This window comes from Berghia stephanieae, chromosome 4 (genome assembly GCF_034508935.2).
Source record: "Berghia stephanieae isolate SIO BIC M18660-M18661 chromosome 4, UCSD_Bste_1.3, whole genome shotgun sequence".
Classification (NCBI taxonomy): Eukaryota; Metazoa; Mollusca; class Gastropoda; order Nudibranchia; family Aeolidiidae; genus Berghia; species Berghia stephanieae.
Window position 1 is genome coordinate 51,131,054 of NC_088363.1, and position 19,355 is coordinate 51,150,408.

At 36.8% G+C, this 19,355-nt stretch overlaps 1 protein-coding gene across 1 annotated transcript; it reads right to left on the reverse strand.

Moving 5' to 3' along the window:
* Positions 1 to 7,598: 7,598 nt before the first annotated feature.
* Positions 7,599 to 15,588, reverse strand: LOC144970774 (large ribosomal subunit protein eL22-like). The gene is made up of 4 exons (XM_078910781.1): positions 15,522 to 15,588; positions 13,054 to 13,161; positions 12,079 to 12,200; positions 7,599 to 7,797 (listed from the first exon to the last, which is right to left on the reverse strand). The coding sequence occupies exons 1-4, from the start codon at positions 15,528 to 15,530 to the stop codon at positions 7,656 to 7,658; spliced, it is 381 nt and encodes a 126-aa protein (XP_078766907.1). The 5' UTR covers positions 15,531 to 15,588; the 3' UTR covers positions 7,599 to 7,655.
* Positions 15,589 to 19,355: the final 3,767 nt, after the last annotated feature.

The following is a 19,355-nucleotide window of genomic DNA, read 5'->3' on the forward strand; positions in this document are numbered from 1 at the left end:
TCGGACAGACACACATAGCGCCTAAGCATCCACTTTTAAGAGCTCTGCAACGCTTTACAATTAAGCCATACGAACCCGCCTCCCTCACACACGCACAGACACAAACAAATGCCCACTTATATGTATATTTAAAAAGAAAAAAAAAAGTATAAATATTCATTTTTTGTACACTTTTTTTTAAGTTCACAGGTTCTAGTAACTTAGGTACCGTAGTGTGCAAAAAAAAAAAAAAAAAAAATTAATCACTAGCCATATAATTTACTCTTGACATACACTTACAATAGAAAATTACCGTATTAAATATTGTGTTGGTCGACGGGGACATATTTACAGGTCTGATAACCGGGCGCGATGATTATGGGCTCGTTTTAACATTGTTGTTATGGAAAATACGTTGCGTCAATTCGTAGTTCGTCCATTAAGTACTACAAACCGCCCCCCCCCCCCCCCCCAAAAAAAAAAAACAAAAAAACCGGAACCATAACGATTTGGGTTATCAGACGTGCATATAAGTTCACGTCGGTGTTAGTCAATGTAAAACTAAATTCGACGTGACTCAAACTTAAATGTCAATTGTGTGTATTTAAGTGGGGCCGCGGGTGAGATTTCAATAATATTGGTAAAATTATCCATTAAAAAAAAAAAAAAAAAAAAAACAAAAAAAAAAAAAACCCCCAATAAGTATGGTTTTAGTGATTATCTGAATTCATGCTTTATAAATTGTCAACAACCAAAAAAATATTTTTAACTTAATTGTTAATTTTGTTTAAGCATTACCCTTGTCCATCACAAAAAAATTATTGTCAGTAAAATTTTAAATATTTTTTTTTTTTATTTTAAAAAAAATATATTTAAATGGAGTTTTCCCTCACAAACGTAGGTTATATTTATAATTTATATCATGTTGTGACCCAACCGATGTGCACTTATTTGTAGGTCTGATAATGATAACCCAATTCATAATGGGCTCATTATTGTAATGGAAATCTGAAGGGAAAATATGACGTCCATTCATTCATTTATCCCATGATCTGATGATCGTCGGAGGGATATATGGGATGCAGCTCTCACCACTTTCCGCCATTCTTCTCTATTGTTAGCCTTCTCCAAGAGCTCTTCCGTCTTCATTCATGTCCATTCCTTGATATTGCCCATCCAAACTTTCCTTTCTCTTCCTCTTCTTCTTCAAGGGTACTCCATCACCGTTCTGCACAAACCTTCATGTATCACATTGTGGCCAAACCATAACAGTTTCCTCCTTCTAACTGTGGTGATGAGGGGTTCCTGTCGTCCTGCACGACCTTGCACCTCTTCCAGTACGTCTTTATTGGATCTGTGTTCTGTATACAGCACCCGCAGGAGTTTTCGATAACTTTTCCATCTCAAAAGCAGAGATTTTGCGTTCTAATTCCGCAGTTAATGTCCATGACTCGCGTAAGAGGGAAAGTACCAGTGATTTGTACAGTTTAATTTTTATTTGTCCATTACAACAATGTTCTTCTAGTTCTAGGTCCATAATTAATTGCGTTCGGATGTCAGACCTTCATCACGTGGGACCCGACCTAGTCCTTCATCATTTCTTATATTTTTTTGTTCTTGTAGATATTTGTTAAATTGCAGAGGCATTAAAAAAATTTGTGATGATTAGAATTTTTAAGAGATTATTTTTTATCTCTTGGGTGCATCTTTTTCACAAAATTGCCTCCTTAGGTCATGTCCACAACTAAAATCTTGATTTTTTTTTTAAACGAGTCCTTAGTTTAATTTTTTTTTCTTCAGAAATTATAATTATCTACATAGGTACTGTACAAATTTCTATGTACTGTAATATCGTTTATAATTAAATTGAAAAACAAACAAACAAACAAGAACAACTTAGAAATATTTAGTTTTATTATTGTTTTTAAAAATATATTTAAAAAGGCCCAACATTGAAAAAATTACTCTTTTTTTTCTCTAGCGCAGAAAAAAAGTTTTAGTCATTATCCATTAGTTCAAAGCCCCTTAATCGTACGTCGGGGGGAAGGGGGGGGGGGGGGTTGTTACCCCATAACAATATATAGTAGTAAATTTTTTCAAAAAAACTATTCCTATTCGTACGTCGGGGATAATGTTGTTACCCCACGATAGTAACAATATATTGCCCCGTTTAACAGCCAAAGCGAGACGAGTAGATATATTTTCTGCATCATTTTATTCATGCATTAATTAATCTGTATAATTTCCTTGTTTAGCTTTGCGTATTGTTCTTTCTTTCTGTTTTTTTTTTTTTTTTTTAACCCGTGTATTCTGCCAGGTTTTTGTTTTTTTTGTTTGGGGGGGGGGGGGGGGGGGGGGGGGGGGGGGGGGTTTCCGACTATTTGAGCCAAGGGACTTTATCCCTGAATAACTAATACAATGTCTATTATAACTGGGTCGCTTCCCTTTGACCGTATCTACTACTCCAAAAAAAAAAAAAATAAATAAAAAAAATATAGTGGTTTCAAACCTAGTGTCCATCTCCCGATTTCTTCAGCTCTTGGGTTCATGATTCATACACAACCTCCGCGAAGTTTGTTTACAGGTACAAACCAGCAGTAATGCTTAAGCTCTGCTCTCAACAAAAACATATAACAGAGACGATTGAGTACGATCCGATATTGGGGGTGAATATTAATTCAGAAAAGCAAGTGGCGCTGGCACTTATGTTGATAACAGGAAATGAAGTGAGTAGAAAAGTGCCAGAAGACAACAGAGAACTGACATGGCGGTTTAAAAAAAAAAGAAAAAAGAATCCCAAGTTTTGCAAGCTAAAAACAGCAAAACTTGCAAAAAATTGCCTAAAAACCCATTAGTTTATGAAAGAGAAAGGTATTTGTTTTTAAGTGTTTCACGGCGCTTGTAACAAATGTACATATCAGCGCCAGTAAAAAAAGAAGAAAAAGGGATAGGAAAAAAGAAACTACTCTTGATTATCTTTCACGTTCTAACAAGTTAAAAGTTAAAAAGGAAAAAAAAATCTTTTTTTTTTTTTTGCCTTTAACATTTATTTTTTTCAAAATCTCGAAAATTTGCAGATTTTGCGGCCGCAATGCAAATCAGTGATATTTTGCGGCCGCAAGCGATGCAAAAAACTATCATGCCAGGTCAACGCCATCCACAACTATAAAAGTGGTTCCGAGCCCATGGATTCAACACACACAAACTCCGTGAATCGTGTTTACAAGTTACAAGCTAACAGTTATGCAAGCTCTATTTTCAATACAAACAGAGAGACGATTGAAACATTGAGTAAGCTCAGATATTGGGGGTGAATTTGAATATTAATTCAGAAAAGTGAGTGGAGCAGACACTCCACTTATGTTGATAATAATACCAGGAAACGATGCGAGTAGAAAAATACCAGAAGACTATAGAGAATAAAAACATCGCGGCGATGGGGGCTCCTTTCTGAATTAAAGATAGAAGTTGATTCAAGAGCAATTCAATATCAATAAGTCCTAGCTAGTCTGAAATCACCTTAAGTAAGTTTCACATTGAGCTGCAATAGGAACTTCGCTAAGGGGACATAACAAAACAATCAAAAGCAAAATAAATAAGATCCATGTCCTCCTGAGCAAAGAGTAAGCAGAATCCAAAACGTTATACATGTATTCTCATTGGAGATCAAATGAAAAAAGAGAATAGAGGACAAGATCAAAAACTCCAGATTCACTTACCCATGTGCGTGTCCCGTCCCTGCCACGAGGGGAAATCAGACTAGCCAATCAAACTCAACATAAGGTTGATGTACTCCGATTGCTCCTTATTTACAATTACAAGTCTGATAAGGGGCCGTTCACAAACCATGTGGACAGTGAGGGGGAGGGGGCAGTAGGTTGTCCATGTGGACAAAGTTATTTAACAATAAATTAAAAAAAAGAAAAAGGAAAAGAACCATCAACAATTTTGTTTGACACCATATAATTTAATTTGGCCCCTTTTGGAATATATTATGGCCTCAAAATTGGGTTGAGCGGAGGATGGCACAAGTGCCGCGCTGAGGACCGGTCCCACGGTCTTTTAGCTGTGAACCGGGGACCGGTCCCATAGTGGAAGACCGGCGGCGGTCCTCACTTCTTATCAGCTTTCAACGGTCTCGCGCCATACTACCTCCCCAGCGATTCGTTGCCTCGGTTGCCTATCTTCCACCAATCACCACCCATCCCACTTAATTAATCGCAACCACCCCCCTTTGCCATACACTAAACGACACAGACGACCACCTCCCTCCACTCCGCAAACCGCCCTTTCGTGTGTGAGATGGGGGGAACAGGAGGCGCACGCCTTGGACGATTCCATTATACGGGGTAAATTTCAAATTTACTACACCATAATGATCGCAATGACAATGATCTATGATGAAGGCATGACCCCTCTTCTCTAATGGGTTATTGTTTGAAATGCATGTGACTACTAAAGATGTGTGTGTGTGTGTCGAACCTAGCAAGTAGCAAGTCCGATTTTTTGTTTTCTTTTGTCCATCTCTTGTCACCACTCCTTTCTATCGCATTGTTGTCATTTAAAATAATACAATAATATTAAAATTTCGTTTGGTGTTTTAACTAATCAAATAATATTAGTTTCATTAGTTTGTTCCTTCCAAAAAACCCAGTTATAACGTCTGTATTTTAAAAACAGTCCAATAGAATATTTGGGGACCCCGATAGCTCAGTTGATAGAGCACTCTCTTTATACGCAAAGGGCCAGAGATCGATCCCGGGTGCAGTCGAGTTTTTTCTGAATCCCTGTCTACTCAGCAGTGAATGGGTAGTTGGGTTTGTTAGATCTGGCGAAAAGTCACCATGGACCCCACTTATTACTTATTAACTAATTACCGCATCCACCCCCTCTTATTATAACTTCACGTCTCTCTCTTACTCTTCAATGCTCGCTGCCCTCTAATGTGTGTGTGTGTGGGGGGGGGGGGGGGGGTTGGAGTTGCTGTGTGTATCAAAGCCACGAACAACTCGATCAACGCCTTGGGCGATGCCATTATCTCCGTTAATGGGGATAAATTTCAAATTTTATTAAATTATCGAAGTAACAATGAAGTACGGTGAGCAAATAAAGAAGGCATCACCCCTCTTCTCTAATTAGGTTACAATTACAATTTGAAATGAGTGTGACTACTCCGTGTGTTTTACTCCTGTAGACCACGGTTTTCATCGTGTAGCGGTCTTTAACGGTTCAAGAATGAACGATCCCAAAGGTCAAAACGGTTCGAACTTCCAACAGTCTCTCAGGAATGTTCAATGTCGAAAAGGACCGGTCCTTGCAGTTTTCATTTCCCAGGGACCGTAGGACCGTAGTCCTTAAGCTTGCCAAGGACCGCCCCGCACTAGATGGCACCCCTTTCCAAACAGATGTCAGGTGTCATTCTTCCACACAATACCTTTGGAAGTCATCTAGACAGTCAGGGTAAAACAATTGACCCCCTTCTTGAACAAAAAAACTTCAGAGCAGCGGGAGAGGTTCTTGCATCTCTCTGGAATGAGCTTAGAATAGACGATGAGATTGTACATGCACAATTTATAGACCCCATTCAAATTGACTCTGATGAAAATGAAAATGTTTCTTCATACAATTATCTCTGGGAGGCAAAACATGTAAGGCAGTCTCAATATTTCTTACAAATCGTCAAATGCAATGACTTAACATGTTGTGGTGAATTCCGTAGCAACTGGCGGTTGGTTTTTCCTGATAGGTTTATCCCTGGACCAACTCCTATTGCCAAATCAAGCAAAGGTCCAGTGATACCAGAGACTCCAGTTGGACATCAGTACATGTCTCTAATGCAAAGACTTGCTCTGTCCCTCCCAATTTCTGGTGTGAGTGCGAGTAAACAAAGAGATGCTCAGTATGACAAATTTTGTCCAAAAGTGATGGATGAGGTAGACGCACGAACATGTCCAGAGTGTTCTTTGTATTTTCCTTCTGTAGCTTCTATGCGAAGGCACAAGAAAGGCATGCATCAGAAATGTGGGCTAATCGACAATGAAGTCCCACATTTATCCGATGAACATTCTTTGCAGGAAGGTGGTGAAGGAGAGATTGAAATAAGTCCCTTCATAGACAGGGATTCTAATGCAATGCCTGTCTACAGAAACATTTTTGAAGCCATGAGGTGTCCTTGGACTGATGACTTTTAAACTTATATTTTGTATGTTAAATGTGCATAAATCAAATGTGCATTCAGATTTTTTAAAATCATGTGTTTATTTTAACCATTGAATTTTTAGTCTAATCCAGTCCAAAATGCATTACAATAGGTGAAATATTAAGAAAAATAATTATATGTATTGCATTTTTATGTTTCAAATGTTCTCAGAATTATTCAGTTGAAAAGTTCAATAAAGTTTTGTGTGTTCAAATGGTATTTGAAATATTTATCTTGTAATTGTACTAGGTACTATTTCTATTAAACGCCCTAAGTTGCACATTGTGGCCCTTTAAGTTCAAGTTGCCTCCATATATAATTAATAATAGTTATTATTTTATTATAGGCAATGCTCTTGTGAGAAGAGATTTTTCTTTGACTTTGATATAAAAAAAGGATTGAATTGAAGGCTTCTTTTTGTGGATAACAATTTAAAGTTTTTCCCTTAATTCTGAATGTTTTTGTTTTGTTTGTTTTTAAGGGTTTTACGGCGCTTGCAACACATTAAGGTCATATCAGCGCCAGTAAAAAGGAAATGGGATAGTAAAAAGTTCTAGAATTACAATTAAAGCAAAAAAGAAAAGGTGAGACAAAGGGGAACTGTTCAAATAGGGAACAGATGTAGATTCCAAGAGCACACCGTCAAAGTACTTAGTTTAAGATCACCTAAAAGTCTCATCCAGACACAAGCACAGGTCCCAACTAGGAGGAATACCCTCAAATGTTTACCAATCATATAATATAATATGTAAACTAAACATAATACAATGTATAACAGAGAGATGATTTACAAGAAAAACATATCATCTCTCAAAACTATAACTATACATTCGACTGTTTCCCTCCCAGCCAAGGAACTCCGGCAAGGATCAGGACAAAACTAAGTAATCTCATTCCAAGACAATGACAGGAAACAATTGGAAAACGGGTATGGGGGGATAGAAGACATAGCATGTACCTCCCTGCCCACTATGGGAGGTCAGGATCCCCACCCAGTGAGATCACCTAAGTCACACCCAGACACCAACACAGGAACCCACTCAAATGTTAAAAATAAAAAAAAGAATAGTAGGTACATAACAGTAACAGAGAGAGAGATGATTTACAAGGAAAAGAAAATTATCCCAAAACTATAATTATATATTCGACTGTTTTCCTCCCAGCTCCCTCTGGTCAGAGCCAGGACAAAACTAAGTAATCTCATTCCAAGTAAGAAAGCAATTGGAAAACAGACAGAGGGTGACAGTAGACACATTAAGTACCTCCTTCCCCACTATGGGAGGTAGGGAACCCCACCCAGACTCTCCATTACAACAATGTTAAAAAATCAATCAGTAATTGCAGACTTGTAAATATGTGTAGTTCGACCCACATCCATCCCACAAAATTAAAGTCTTAAAAAGAAATAAATCAAGCTTAATTTATGGTTGGAGTTATTTATTACATAAAACACATGACCAACATGTGAACAATATAATTAATCTTCATCTTCCTCCTCTTCATCTTGGTTAATCTGGTAGTATCGCATTACAAAACCATCTTTGGATGTTGCAACAACACGGAGCCAGTCTCTGAGGTTATTTTTGTGTAGATACTTCTTAGTCAAGAACTTAAGATATCTGAAAAACAAAAAAACAACGTATTACCACCCCAATAAATTCAACATAAAATAAATGAATGCAGAACTGACAACACACAAGTTATACTGGACTTAAATCAGTGCTGATGGTGCCAAAGAGGAAAATTTTTGAATGATTGCCTTTAAGCCCCATTATTTTTACAGCATTCACCCCCCTCCCTCCACACACACATTTTTAGAGCAATTGAGATGATAGACTATCATTATTACTCTAGCTAACTTCTAGAGAGTGGGATACTGCACCTATTTGTTCCACCACACATCAAATCTCTCACTGCCAGTACATTTGATTGAGGGAAATCAGGGATGCCACCAGGCATATTAAAAAAAAGCCTGAAAATTTGCGCGGACGAGATACAAATCAACGTCAAGGGCTTTGTAAAATATCAAATTTGGAATATTGTTTCAGTACTTATTATTGCAATTGAGAGCAAATAACACACAACAGAAAGGAGAGTTAACAGTTTTCAAATTGATAAAATAAGGTGCTGAAAACAAAATATAGATAAATCAATATCAATAGCTATCAGGGGTGAGAATGACTGGTCACATAAAAAGGAAAATTTTTCATTGTGAAGTTCATGACCCACCCATGCAACCATAACCTATAAATTTAAACTTCACTCAAATTCACTGAGATGTAATCCAAAATTTGTCTCGCAGCAATTTCTGACCCGACTCGGAGAATTTCAAAAGTTGAAAGTATAATTACATTTGGTGGTTGTAGTAGGGATGATGATGTGGTGGTGGTTGTAGTAGTAGTGGTGTTAGGGATGATGTGGTAGTGATTATAGTAGTACTGGTCGTATGGATGATTGTGTGGTGGTGGTTGTTGTAGCTGTGGTAGGAATGATGATGTAGTGGTAGTTGTAGTAGTAGTGGTGGTAGGGATGATGTGGTGTTATTTGTAGTAGTAGTGGTGCTATGGATGATGGTGTGGTGGTGGTTGTAGTAGTGGTAGAGAGAGAGAGAGAGGAGAGAGAGAGAGAGAGAGAGAGAGAGAGAGAGAGAAGAGAGAGAGAGAGAGAGAGAGAGAGAGAGAGAGAGAGAGAGAGGAGAGAAGAGGAGAGAGAGACTTCTCTACCAGAATAATTTATGAATTGATCTTAGGAATTCTATATCAAAAAAAAAAAAAAGAAGAAAAGAGAAATGGAGGGAAGGGAAAGGGAAAGTGTGAGAGAAAGAGGAGAGGAGAAAAGAGAGGAGAGAGTGAGAGAGAAGAGAGAGAGAGAGAGAGAGAAGAGAGAGAGAGAGAGAGAGAGGAGAGAGGAGAGAGAGAGAGAGAGAGAGAGAGAGAGAGATTTGTCCCTCCCCTTCCCCTTCAACCATCAACGAACACCACTGTCGTCTGTGTCAATTGTGACATCTGGTGCCATATAGTCTGGCCCGACGTCATAAAAACGGGACCGTCAATAAATTTCACGAGACTAATGCACAGGTGTCAAAATATGACATAAGACATAATGGCAATGGTGATTTTGTGGGAAATGTTTGACACGGCAAATTCAGCGGAAAATTTCTGAGAAATTCTCAAAATCACTGTCTATTTATAATTTTTTTTTTTTAAAAGGAGGAATTGTGATGGGGATTGGCGTAGACAAACTACCATTTCGGTGCCCAAATATTCGACCGGCGGTGACAGCCCAAATTTTTCACCCGGCGAAAAAGTTCCGGCTCAAATCTCGATCGCGATTTTTTTCTTCTTTAAAAAATTTTTTTTTTTTTTGAATAGTGACGACGGACAAAAACCGAGGTTCCGGATTAAAACAGGCTGGTGGTAAAAAAACCGGATTTCCGGCTAAAACCGGAAAAGTGGCATCCCTGGGAAATATAACTTTTTAAAAAAGAGGAAATTCCTCCTCTGACTCAAAAATCGCGGATTTCCGCGGATCTGAGGAAAACCATCGCGGATCTGAGGAAAACCATCGGCATTGTTAAATATTATACTGTGCGGCTATGTGGTCTTGTGATATGACGCTCGCTTTTGGATCAGAAGATCCTGGGTTTGAGTCTCGCTTGGCGCATAGTTGAGTCATTGGAAAAGGCTCTTTATTCATTCTCTCACAGTATTCAGGTGTAAAATGAGTACGCAGCCATTAACAGCGTTTCTCATGTTTGTTTTAAAGGGTTTTACGGCGCTTGCAACACATTAAGGTCATATCAGCGCCAGTAAAAAGTTCTAGAATTACAATTAAAGCACCCAAGAAAAGGTAAGACAGAGAATTGGTTCAAATAGGAAACAGACGTAGAGCACACTATCCAAGCTCTTAGTTTAAGATCACCTAAAAATCTGATCCAGACACAAGCACAGGTCCCAACTAAGAGGGATACACTCAAATATGATATGTAAACAAAACAATAGAGTGCACAACAGAGATATTTGGCAAAGAAAAAAAATCATCTCCCAAAATAACTATACATTTGACTGTCTCCCTCTCAGCTAGGGTATCCGCCAGGGCCTGGATAAAACCAAGCAATCTCATTCCAAGAAAGACAGAAAGCATGTTGGAAAAAAGATAGAGGTGGATAGAAGACACAGTAAGTGCCTCCCTGCCCACTATGGGAGGTAAGAAACCCCACCCAGAGAGTTGTCTCTGTCTGGGAAAAAAATTGTAATATTGGCTGCATTCCCCGAGGTTATCAGTTTATCTTAAGCTGACAGCAGTGTAGTTGTTCTATGCCAGCAATAATTATTTATTTGATCTCCCTAAATGTCTTGATTAAAGTGTCAACACTTAGGTCATTTTATGAAATATGATCACTAACTCATCATGCTTCACCACGCACATCTATACATACAATCTAACACGACTATTTATATTCCTTTCATTGCAATTACAATTTCAAGGAAGCCTTTCTCCTCAATTTGCTTGGAGTAGAGATTGAGGCAATTTGATCCTCCTATCATTTGCCTATAATCATGAGGCATTTGCTGGGGTGAATAAAGACCAACTGCTCATACACACTAGCGACTTTCTGCTTTGTTAGGACCTCCCTCCCCTAAATAGGCAGTATTTTCAATGGCTCTTAGAACCAAAACCGCATTTCTCCACAGCAATGTTCTTTCTTTTTGAACTTTATAGATACCAGCAAAACCAAAAATCAGAGCCGATGGCGACAAAAAGTAAAAAAGGAGGAACATTTTGAATAATAGCCTGGAATTGTAAGAGCAGTTGGGCTTTATTAATCTCAGCTAATGCCTCAAGAAAAAAAAGGCAAAGAATAAGGAGGAAGAAATTGAGAAAGAGGCTTCCTTGAAATCATTGTAATTGCAATGTTAGAAGTGCAAAAAGTTGTCAGATTTTAGGAGGCAATATTTGAGACCAAATTGAGGATTCAAAATTTATGTGACCCAGGCAAGACTTTCGATCTTCCCTCAACAAATAAAGAATTCCCTGCTCTGACTAAGGTCGCCACTAGGCAGGATTTGTTCGTAGCCAGACAGATTTTAAAGACGTCTAGCCATTGAACACATGGCATTTTTCTCGATGCACAATGGCATTGAAAAATGTAATTGGTATAAACTGCATTCTCGTCTATGATACCCATCTGCCATAATTACTGTGTTTACTAGATAGGATCTTAAAAAAATAAAAATAATTCCCCCTATTAAAACATGGAATTTTTGCTTTGAATGCAAAATCACAAAGATGGTGGGTAGGAGCCTCTGCAAAAGGAATATATATTGTTTTGATTACTTGGTAGCAATATTCTATTTAGTGACTTTGACTGTATTGCCCAAATAATGCCTCTAACCGAATTGTACATTAAAATCAATGAAATAAAAATAAAATTAAGATAATTTACTATCAAAGACTAGGAAAAGAGTGTATTTTCCATACCTCGTTTTCGAACCCCATGTCTGATCTGGACATGATTGTTATAAAATAATACTTAATTGCTCATATCAATTAAATTAACCAAGTTAAGGACATTTGGAGTCATTAACTCGAGTAATACTCAGGTCCATTTATCAAGACGAGCTTAACTGGGTTAGTGGAGTGCCTGTCCAGTAATGAGGAAAAGGTCAATCCTGTTTATGAATGGAAATGTCAACCTTTCTATACTTGGAACTATAATAACTTAATCGACTCTAATTAGCTAATAGCTTAGCTTTGTCCGACTTGTTGAAACCAAGTCAGTGACCTTTCAAGCCATATATACGAAGCAACAAAGGTTGTGGGACAAAAAAAAAACTTGTGAAACTATTTATAGTGGCTTTTATTATCAACAGTGCCTTATGACAATGTCAGATACTTACCTCTTAGAGAAAGGAATACTAGCTGTAAGCTCAATCTTGGTCTTGTTGCGAGTAAGAAACAATCTGTTTCCAAAGTTGCCGGTCTTCCCCTCAACCTTGATTCTCTCCAACAAGTATTTCTCCTAAAGTGTGAAGAACAAAAGGACAGTTTGCCATCGCAAGGATAGCTGTGTTAGGGAAGGAAACCCTAATACATTTCACTGGGGAAGATGACCCCAGGAACAACAAAAGCTAATTAATGAAGTAATTGCAAAAAATTGATTAGAGTAACCTAAGGCATTCACCATGTACTATAGAATCAGTAAAGAAATATTTAGTTTACAAGAAAATGCAATGCAGATTTGCAATCTTCAGAAACAAAATTGAGAAAATCTGAGAGATAAAGATGCAACGACGATGATATTTCTGGATTCAAAATAATTTTAAAATGGGGAAAGAGCTGGTGGCAGGTCTACAATGCCACATAAAACCCACATACTGAAATCATATTTGAGGGTTAACTTTTAATTATCTCTAAAAGCAGATGCTGGTTTTCATGCTATGTCAATGACCCTATGCTCTAATTAGAGTAGAAATTTCATTTTTATCAAAATTTCCGTAGGCAGTGGGTTGAAAGCTTTTTGGTCTATCCTAACTACTGTGACTATTGGTTTGCTCCCCCCCCCCCTTCAATGCTGTTTTTATGAGCTCGCTGTCCATTTCATGACTAAGATGTCAAAATAATAATAGAGAGAAGTGAATCACATACAAAGCATATAGTTTCTGTAAATCATATTGTTCTTTAACATTTCTTCCAACGCCTAAGTGAAATCAGTAAACACACTTATAAAAAGGGTAAATTTATATAGTTTCTTGACCTAAACAAGTCTTTAACAGAATCTTGCCAAAGACCGGAGTGTTTATAAACAAAGACTGCTGCATAAAAGAAATTCAAACAATAATAATTTTTAAAAATAGAACTTAAAAAATACATACAAAGTTAGTCACATCAAGGATACCATCTTCCACTGGGTGGGTGCAGTCAACAAAGTAACGGATGGAGACTTTCTTTTTGCCTCCTTTCCCAGACTTGGCTTGTCCTTTCTGTAATAAAACATATAATAGATCATGTCTGACTGACAAAGAAATGAACAAAATGAAAAATATACAATTAAAAATTTGGAAAATTTTCAAATATGCACAGCTAGACATTTTGAATAAATTAAAAACTATGTAACATTCTTTTGATCCAATCAGAGGGATGGGACTCGGAAATAACAATGATACCCGATTTACCTCTATGTTACTGAGCATTCCGAGTTCAGCATTATTTTGCCGAGCATTCAAGAATTTGAATTAGATAGTTTTTTTTCAAGTTTTTCCCCAAGTGTTCAGATAATAAATAACCAGAGACTTTTTAGTACCCCCCCCCCCTTCTGAGACATAGTGCATTTATTTCCAGTGTTCGGAGAAATAGAGCCAGCCTTTTGTTAACCTCCTTACAAATACCATCCCGAAATTCCTTTATTTCAAATGAAGTAATACTAATACTCCAAAACCTAAAATAGTCATGGTATTGTATAGTCTGTAGTAAAGCAGTAATGGCTGTTGTCGTAGTTTGTACGATGTTGATGTGGTGGGAGTAGTAGTAGTTGTGTACATATTTTTATCCACTTTCACTTAACCCTAATATTTCAGACTTACCACCTCCCTGAAAATGATTTAATATTTATATGAAAATGAAGTATAAAGCTTATTTTCATACCATTTAAACGATACAAAAGGGAGACCTCCCATAAGCTACTACATCCTAAGTATTCTTGTTCTAGTAGGGGGTTTTGGGAGGGGGGAAACTTTATTTTAAAATCTCCCCCCTCCCAAACCCCCTACTAGAAGTTCTAGTGTAGGGGTAGGCACTTTGATAAAATTTTCAATCTCAAAATATCTTGATTTGACTCAGTCAGGGGGATAGGACTTGAAAAAACATAAAATTTGATACTTTATTTGTTTCTCTACGACCTACGGTTCCAGAGTTATTTATATTTTTATATTGAAATTTTTTGTCAATTTTACAGAGAGAATCTGTGATCTCACTGCTGCCTCAAAACCAGCATCTCGCGGCGATCGGGAAATTTTGAGTTTTACAGTCAACATGGCCCGCTTATTGTTTTCAGTAATTTTGTTTCAATTAAAAAATAAATGGCAAGTGTTAGGTATCATTTTAATGGTCAGAAAATAAGCTTTATTTTCATATAAATCATTTTCATGGATGAAAAGTATGGAAAAAATTAAGGATAAATGAAAATGGAAAAAAATATGAGGTTTTTGTCCTAAAAAGTGGGGTTGATGGCGGAAAAAATAAAATAATGAGCGAGTGTCTCAATGTTGATGAAATTTGGCAGAGATATTCTTCAATTAATTGTCTATCGATGTATGAAGTATAATTAAAATGTATCCATAATTTAAAAAGTTCTTATAATTAAAATATTTATAAATTTTTATTACATAAGCTTTCTGAGAAATACAATCAAGAATTAAGAATGAAATACACCGTTAGAAAGCTTGTTTTATGCTCTTTATAATGATACCAAAGTTAGTCACATAGGTTCACAAATAACGCCATGGTGACCAAAACAGTAAAGGGTCAAAAATAAAGTTCCAAAAAACGAGTTTCACCTTACAGTGAGCCTATCGGCGGCCACTGGACTGGAGTTATCAAAGTGCCTAGTAGGGGGTTTGGGAGGGGGGAGACTAAAAAAAAAAAGTTTCCCCCCTCCCAAACCCCCTACTAGACCAAGAATACTTGGGATGTAGTAGCTTATGGAAGGTCTCCCAAACCCACTTTCCCCAACAATCGCCGCGAGGAGATGCTAGACTTATTACGACGGTAAAAAGTAAAAGTAAAGGAGCTAAAACTAAAATGTCGGTTCCACCGGCCCACCTCTCAAGTCTAGAGTATGACGATATAGTGGTGTTGATTGTATTAGTAGTGGCAGTGATGATGTGGTGGTTGAACCTTGGAATAATTTGACCTCACCGGAATTTGCCCGTAGCCGTGCTGTAACTGTACTGTAAGCCAGGATTTTTTGCTCCAGCCAGACCATTCCCGGTGAAACCGGAGTTTTGGCATTACTGTTTTAGCCTGCGGCTAACAAACGATAACTAGCGATCACGCAAGTGAATGGAAGAACTAACTGTGACATAGATATGGCCCATCATTTAAGTGCCCTATTATTATTATTATTATATTGTCAGTTCATGGAGAAACACAACACGCGGCGGCGGCATGGCATGGGCCGGGCACAAGAACAGTCACATTTGCTCATTTATTTTGTAAATTTGTAAATTGCGTGAGATAGAATTGTCGTACAATAATAAGATTTGAAATAAACGAATAAAAGCGCAGTTTTAAAAGTATTTGGTAACATTTTTTTCTCTTTTGTACAAATGAAAGTGAAACCTACGGCTGGCATGGTTGAAACTCGATGCAGAAAGGAAGTGGAAGCGGAGATGACGGAAAAGGAAGGAAACAAGAATGCCAGATTAATTGTTTTTTAAAATGCTAAATAAGACATAGGAAAATTCCAAATGGTCTAAAATACTCAACTTTTTTTTTTAGGCTGATAACCAAATGCTTGTTTAACATTGTTGTAATGGGCAATATAATGGATTTTTTGAGAGTATCTCTATAACAACAGTGAGACCATAACAATTTGGGTTATCAGACCTGCAAAAGAGTTCACGTCACAATTTTCCCAATAGAAATGGCTCTCCCCCCCCCCCCAAGAAAAAACACATTAAAAATTTTTTTTGGCATTTTTTAAACGCCAAATTGACAAGCTTGTAAGCATGAAAATGGAGGAGGAAGGCTACTAATTGTGTCGACTACTATAAATCGATGTTTACAAATGCACTGTAAACGTTTGATGCCGTTCAAAGTGATACAAATGTAACCAATTTTTTAAACTTATAAATGTTTCATAGAACTCAATCCATGCAAAAGGTTGTTGAACAATATCTTAAAGGAAAAAAACCTAAGATAGTCATGGTCATTTCATTATCGATACTATGTTTTTTTTTTTTTTAGATTTCATTAAATCTCATGCAGAGGAATGAAAAATAAATCCAAGATTTTTTATTTATTTATTTTTGTATATTTGATTAGAATTTCCATAGACAGTGGCTGACAACATATAAATATAACCAATTAATGGGTTAGTCTGAAAATAAAGGTAAAACAAATTTAGGGTAAAAGGTTGGTGTAAAAGTCAAAACGTCCCAACACACAACCCCCCCCCCCCCCCCCCCCCCTCCTATTCCCTCCTTGTCCGATTAGTCTTGAGAGTTGAGAATTAAGGGTGAATATACTGCCTGAAGCACGAAATGCAAATTCAGTACAGCAATAGAATTGAGATGAAACAAAGTGTTCCAAAGCATTAAAGATTATCCAAAATCAAAGGTTTCTGATATATACTTTTTAAATTGTCAATGCGAAAAAATTACTATTACAAACACTATCACTACCACCACCACCGAGCACTGGCTCATGAAATATTGTCGTCTAGACTGGTTCTTATTTACACGTTTCATGATAAATCAATTTTCTAGCCTATGAACAGACGTTCCGAGAAATGCACATCACAAAGCAACTAAACTTTCAGACATGGCAATAGCCTACATAAAAGCTCAATGTTGTTTTGTTTTGTTTGTTTGCTTGTTGTTGTTTCGTTTCGTTGTTTTTTCCCCTTGTTTTGGGAGTTATTTTTGTTTGTTTTTGTTGTTTTTTTGTTTGGTTGGTTGGTTTTCTTTTGTGGTTTTTATTTTTTGTGGGTTCGTTTGTTATTTTTTGTTGTTGTTGTTATTTTGTTTGTTTTGTTTTATTTCTGTTCGCCGAAACATATTTCTATGACGAAATATTGTAAGAATGTGTGCGTGTGTGTGTGTTCTTATCATATCTGTAGGCTACAGTTGTATAGTTACAATGATAGATACATTATAATATCTCTTGCAACTCATCCCTCAGATCCTCAGAAACTCTTCCTTTAGAATATATTAAAGAATCTCTTGATTTGGTGCCTTTGACATCCATGAGATTCTCGACAACTTTATCTACAGTCGATTTTTACATGATTTCCAATATTATTATCCGCCTTTTTACGTTTGAAGTAATATTTTCCTGATTCTTAAAAAACAAAACACCTAAAACTTCCATTAATTAAGGGATATTCTCTGACATCAATGGTCCCATAATCTTGACTGACCCCCCCCCCCCCTCACACCCACTAGCAATACATCACCCAATTCGTTTTTAACAACCTATCAACGCACTTGTCCAATTATTTAAAATTGCAGTTGAGCTTGAGCTTTTATATAGCGCAATATCCACTGAACGTGCTCAAAGCGCTTTACAAAGGGTCCTGAACAACATCAACACGTAACATGTAGACCGAGATATGGCGCCTATTATGCGATATTACAATTTTTTTTCGACAGAGACAATGCTGTTGACGGTCAGGTACTCATTTTACACTTGGGTACAGTGAGAGAATGTGAGTAAAGAGCCTTTTTCAAGGACTCAACTATGCGCCGAGTCCGAGTCCTCCTCCTCCTCCTCCTCCTCCTCCTCCTCCTCCTCCTCCTAATCCTTCTCCTCATCCTCCTCCTCCTCTTCCTCCTATTCCTCCTTAAAACAAGATTGTACGACTTTCGTTGACCGAGTCGAAAGTAAAAGGTCAGAGGTGACGAATTGCTGACTCACCTCTTCGTTTTCTTCGTATCGGAATGTATGTATGTGTATTGTGGAAGGACATAAAAAAGCAACAAACAAACAACCCCCCCCCCCTCCTCCCCCAACCATCATCTCACACCCATTTTAACCCAAACTTACATCACATTGCCTATATAGACTATTTCGAAATATTATATTCGCAATGGTCAAAAGGATTCAACGAGAAAAATGTGTTTCACATAGAGACATTTTCTTTAAAGCAGGTGCGGCACGAAAGGATTCTTATGTGAATGCTGCAACAGTCAATAAATTAGACCAAGGCAGGACGCCAGTTTAAATGCATTGTTATCCACGCAAATTGGATCACAATAATGGTACCGATGGTCGGTATAATATTACAAGATCTTTTCTACAATACAAAAATACTCCCCTTTACATGTAGCTTAAAAAAATATTGCAATTAATGTAGCACTCACGAGATTCGCGTAAATTGACGATGAAACAGTATCAATTGGTACGCAATGATGCATTTTTTGTATTTCTTGGTAGACAATGGGCCTTTAAAAAGAATGTTTTAATCTTCGACTTTTGTCAACTTTAATATATTAAGTACATCAACATCTCGCGACCTTCTTGATATCGTTGGAGATATTCTTGAGTCATTCCAACCTGAATGTATCAATAAGTAAAGACAAACACACTGTAAACCACGATTTATAGCAAGATTACCCTTTTCCATTTATACCGATGACGTCATAGTTCAGCTATCAAAGGGCTCACAGAGTTAAAACGTATATCAATCAAAACTTAAATAAATTATGCGCCTATAGCAAAAAACAAAAACAAAAAAAAACAAAAAAAAAAAAAAAACCAAAAAACAAAACAAAACAAAATCGCTTGATACAATCTTACATATCTTTGGAATTAGTCAATACAGTAATAAAAAACAAACAAACAAAACACACTGTATGTTTTTTAAAAATTGATTTCCTGTACTTTACATCATAATAATGCATATCAGTTATTTATCACTGTGACAGGGCATCCAAGGTCACATTAGCTATTATTAGGTATTGTATTGCATGGTTGAAACTATATGCATTGTTCTCGATTAAACCTATAAACACAACCATTGTTTCATATTTGATTTTTGAATATAAAATCAATTTCCATTATTTACATGGCCCCGACAAAACACTATTTTGAGACGTTGGTTTATAATTGTACAAATCTCGTAGGAGCCGAATTTGTAAAAACTAAATAACAGAAACCAAAGAAAAAAACAAAAACAAAAAAAAAAACAAACAAAAAAAAAACAAAAAAAAAAAAACAAAAAAAAAAAAAACAAACAAACAAACAAACAAACAAACAAACACACACACATCATTTTGATAAGTTTTGATTCAATATTCAAGTTGCAACAGTTTTTAGGGGCTATAATCGAGTCGCAATTTCTAAAGAATTTTTCACTCCAGAAACTCCAGTATAGTATAGTATAGTATAGTATCGTTTCGTTTGGCATCACAACGTGGTATGGAAGCTGTGGAACAAAAGGAAAATCCAAACTCCA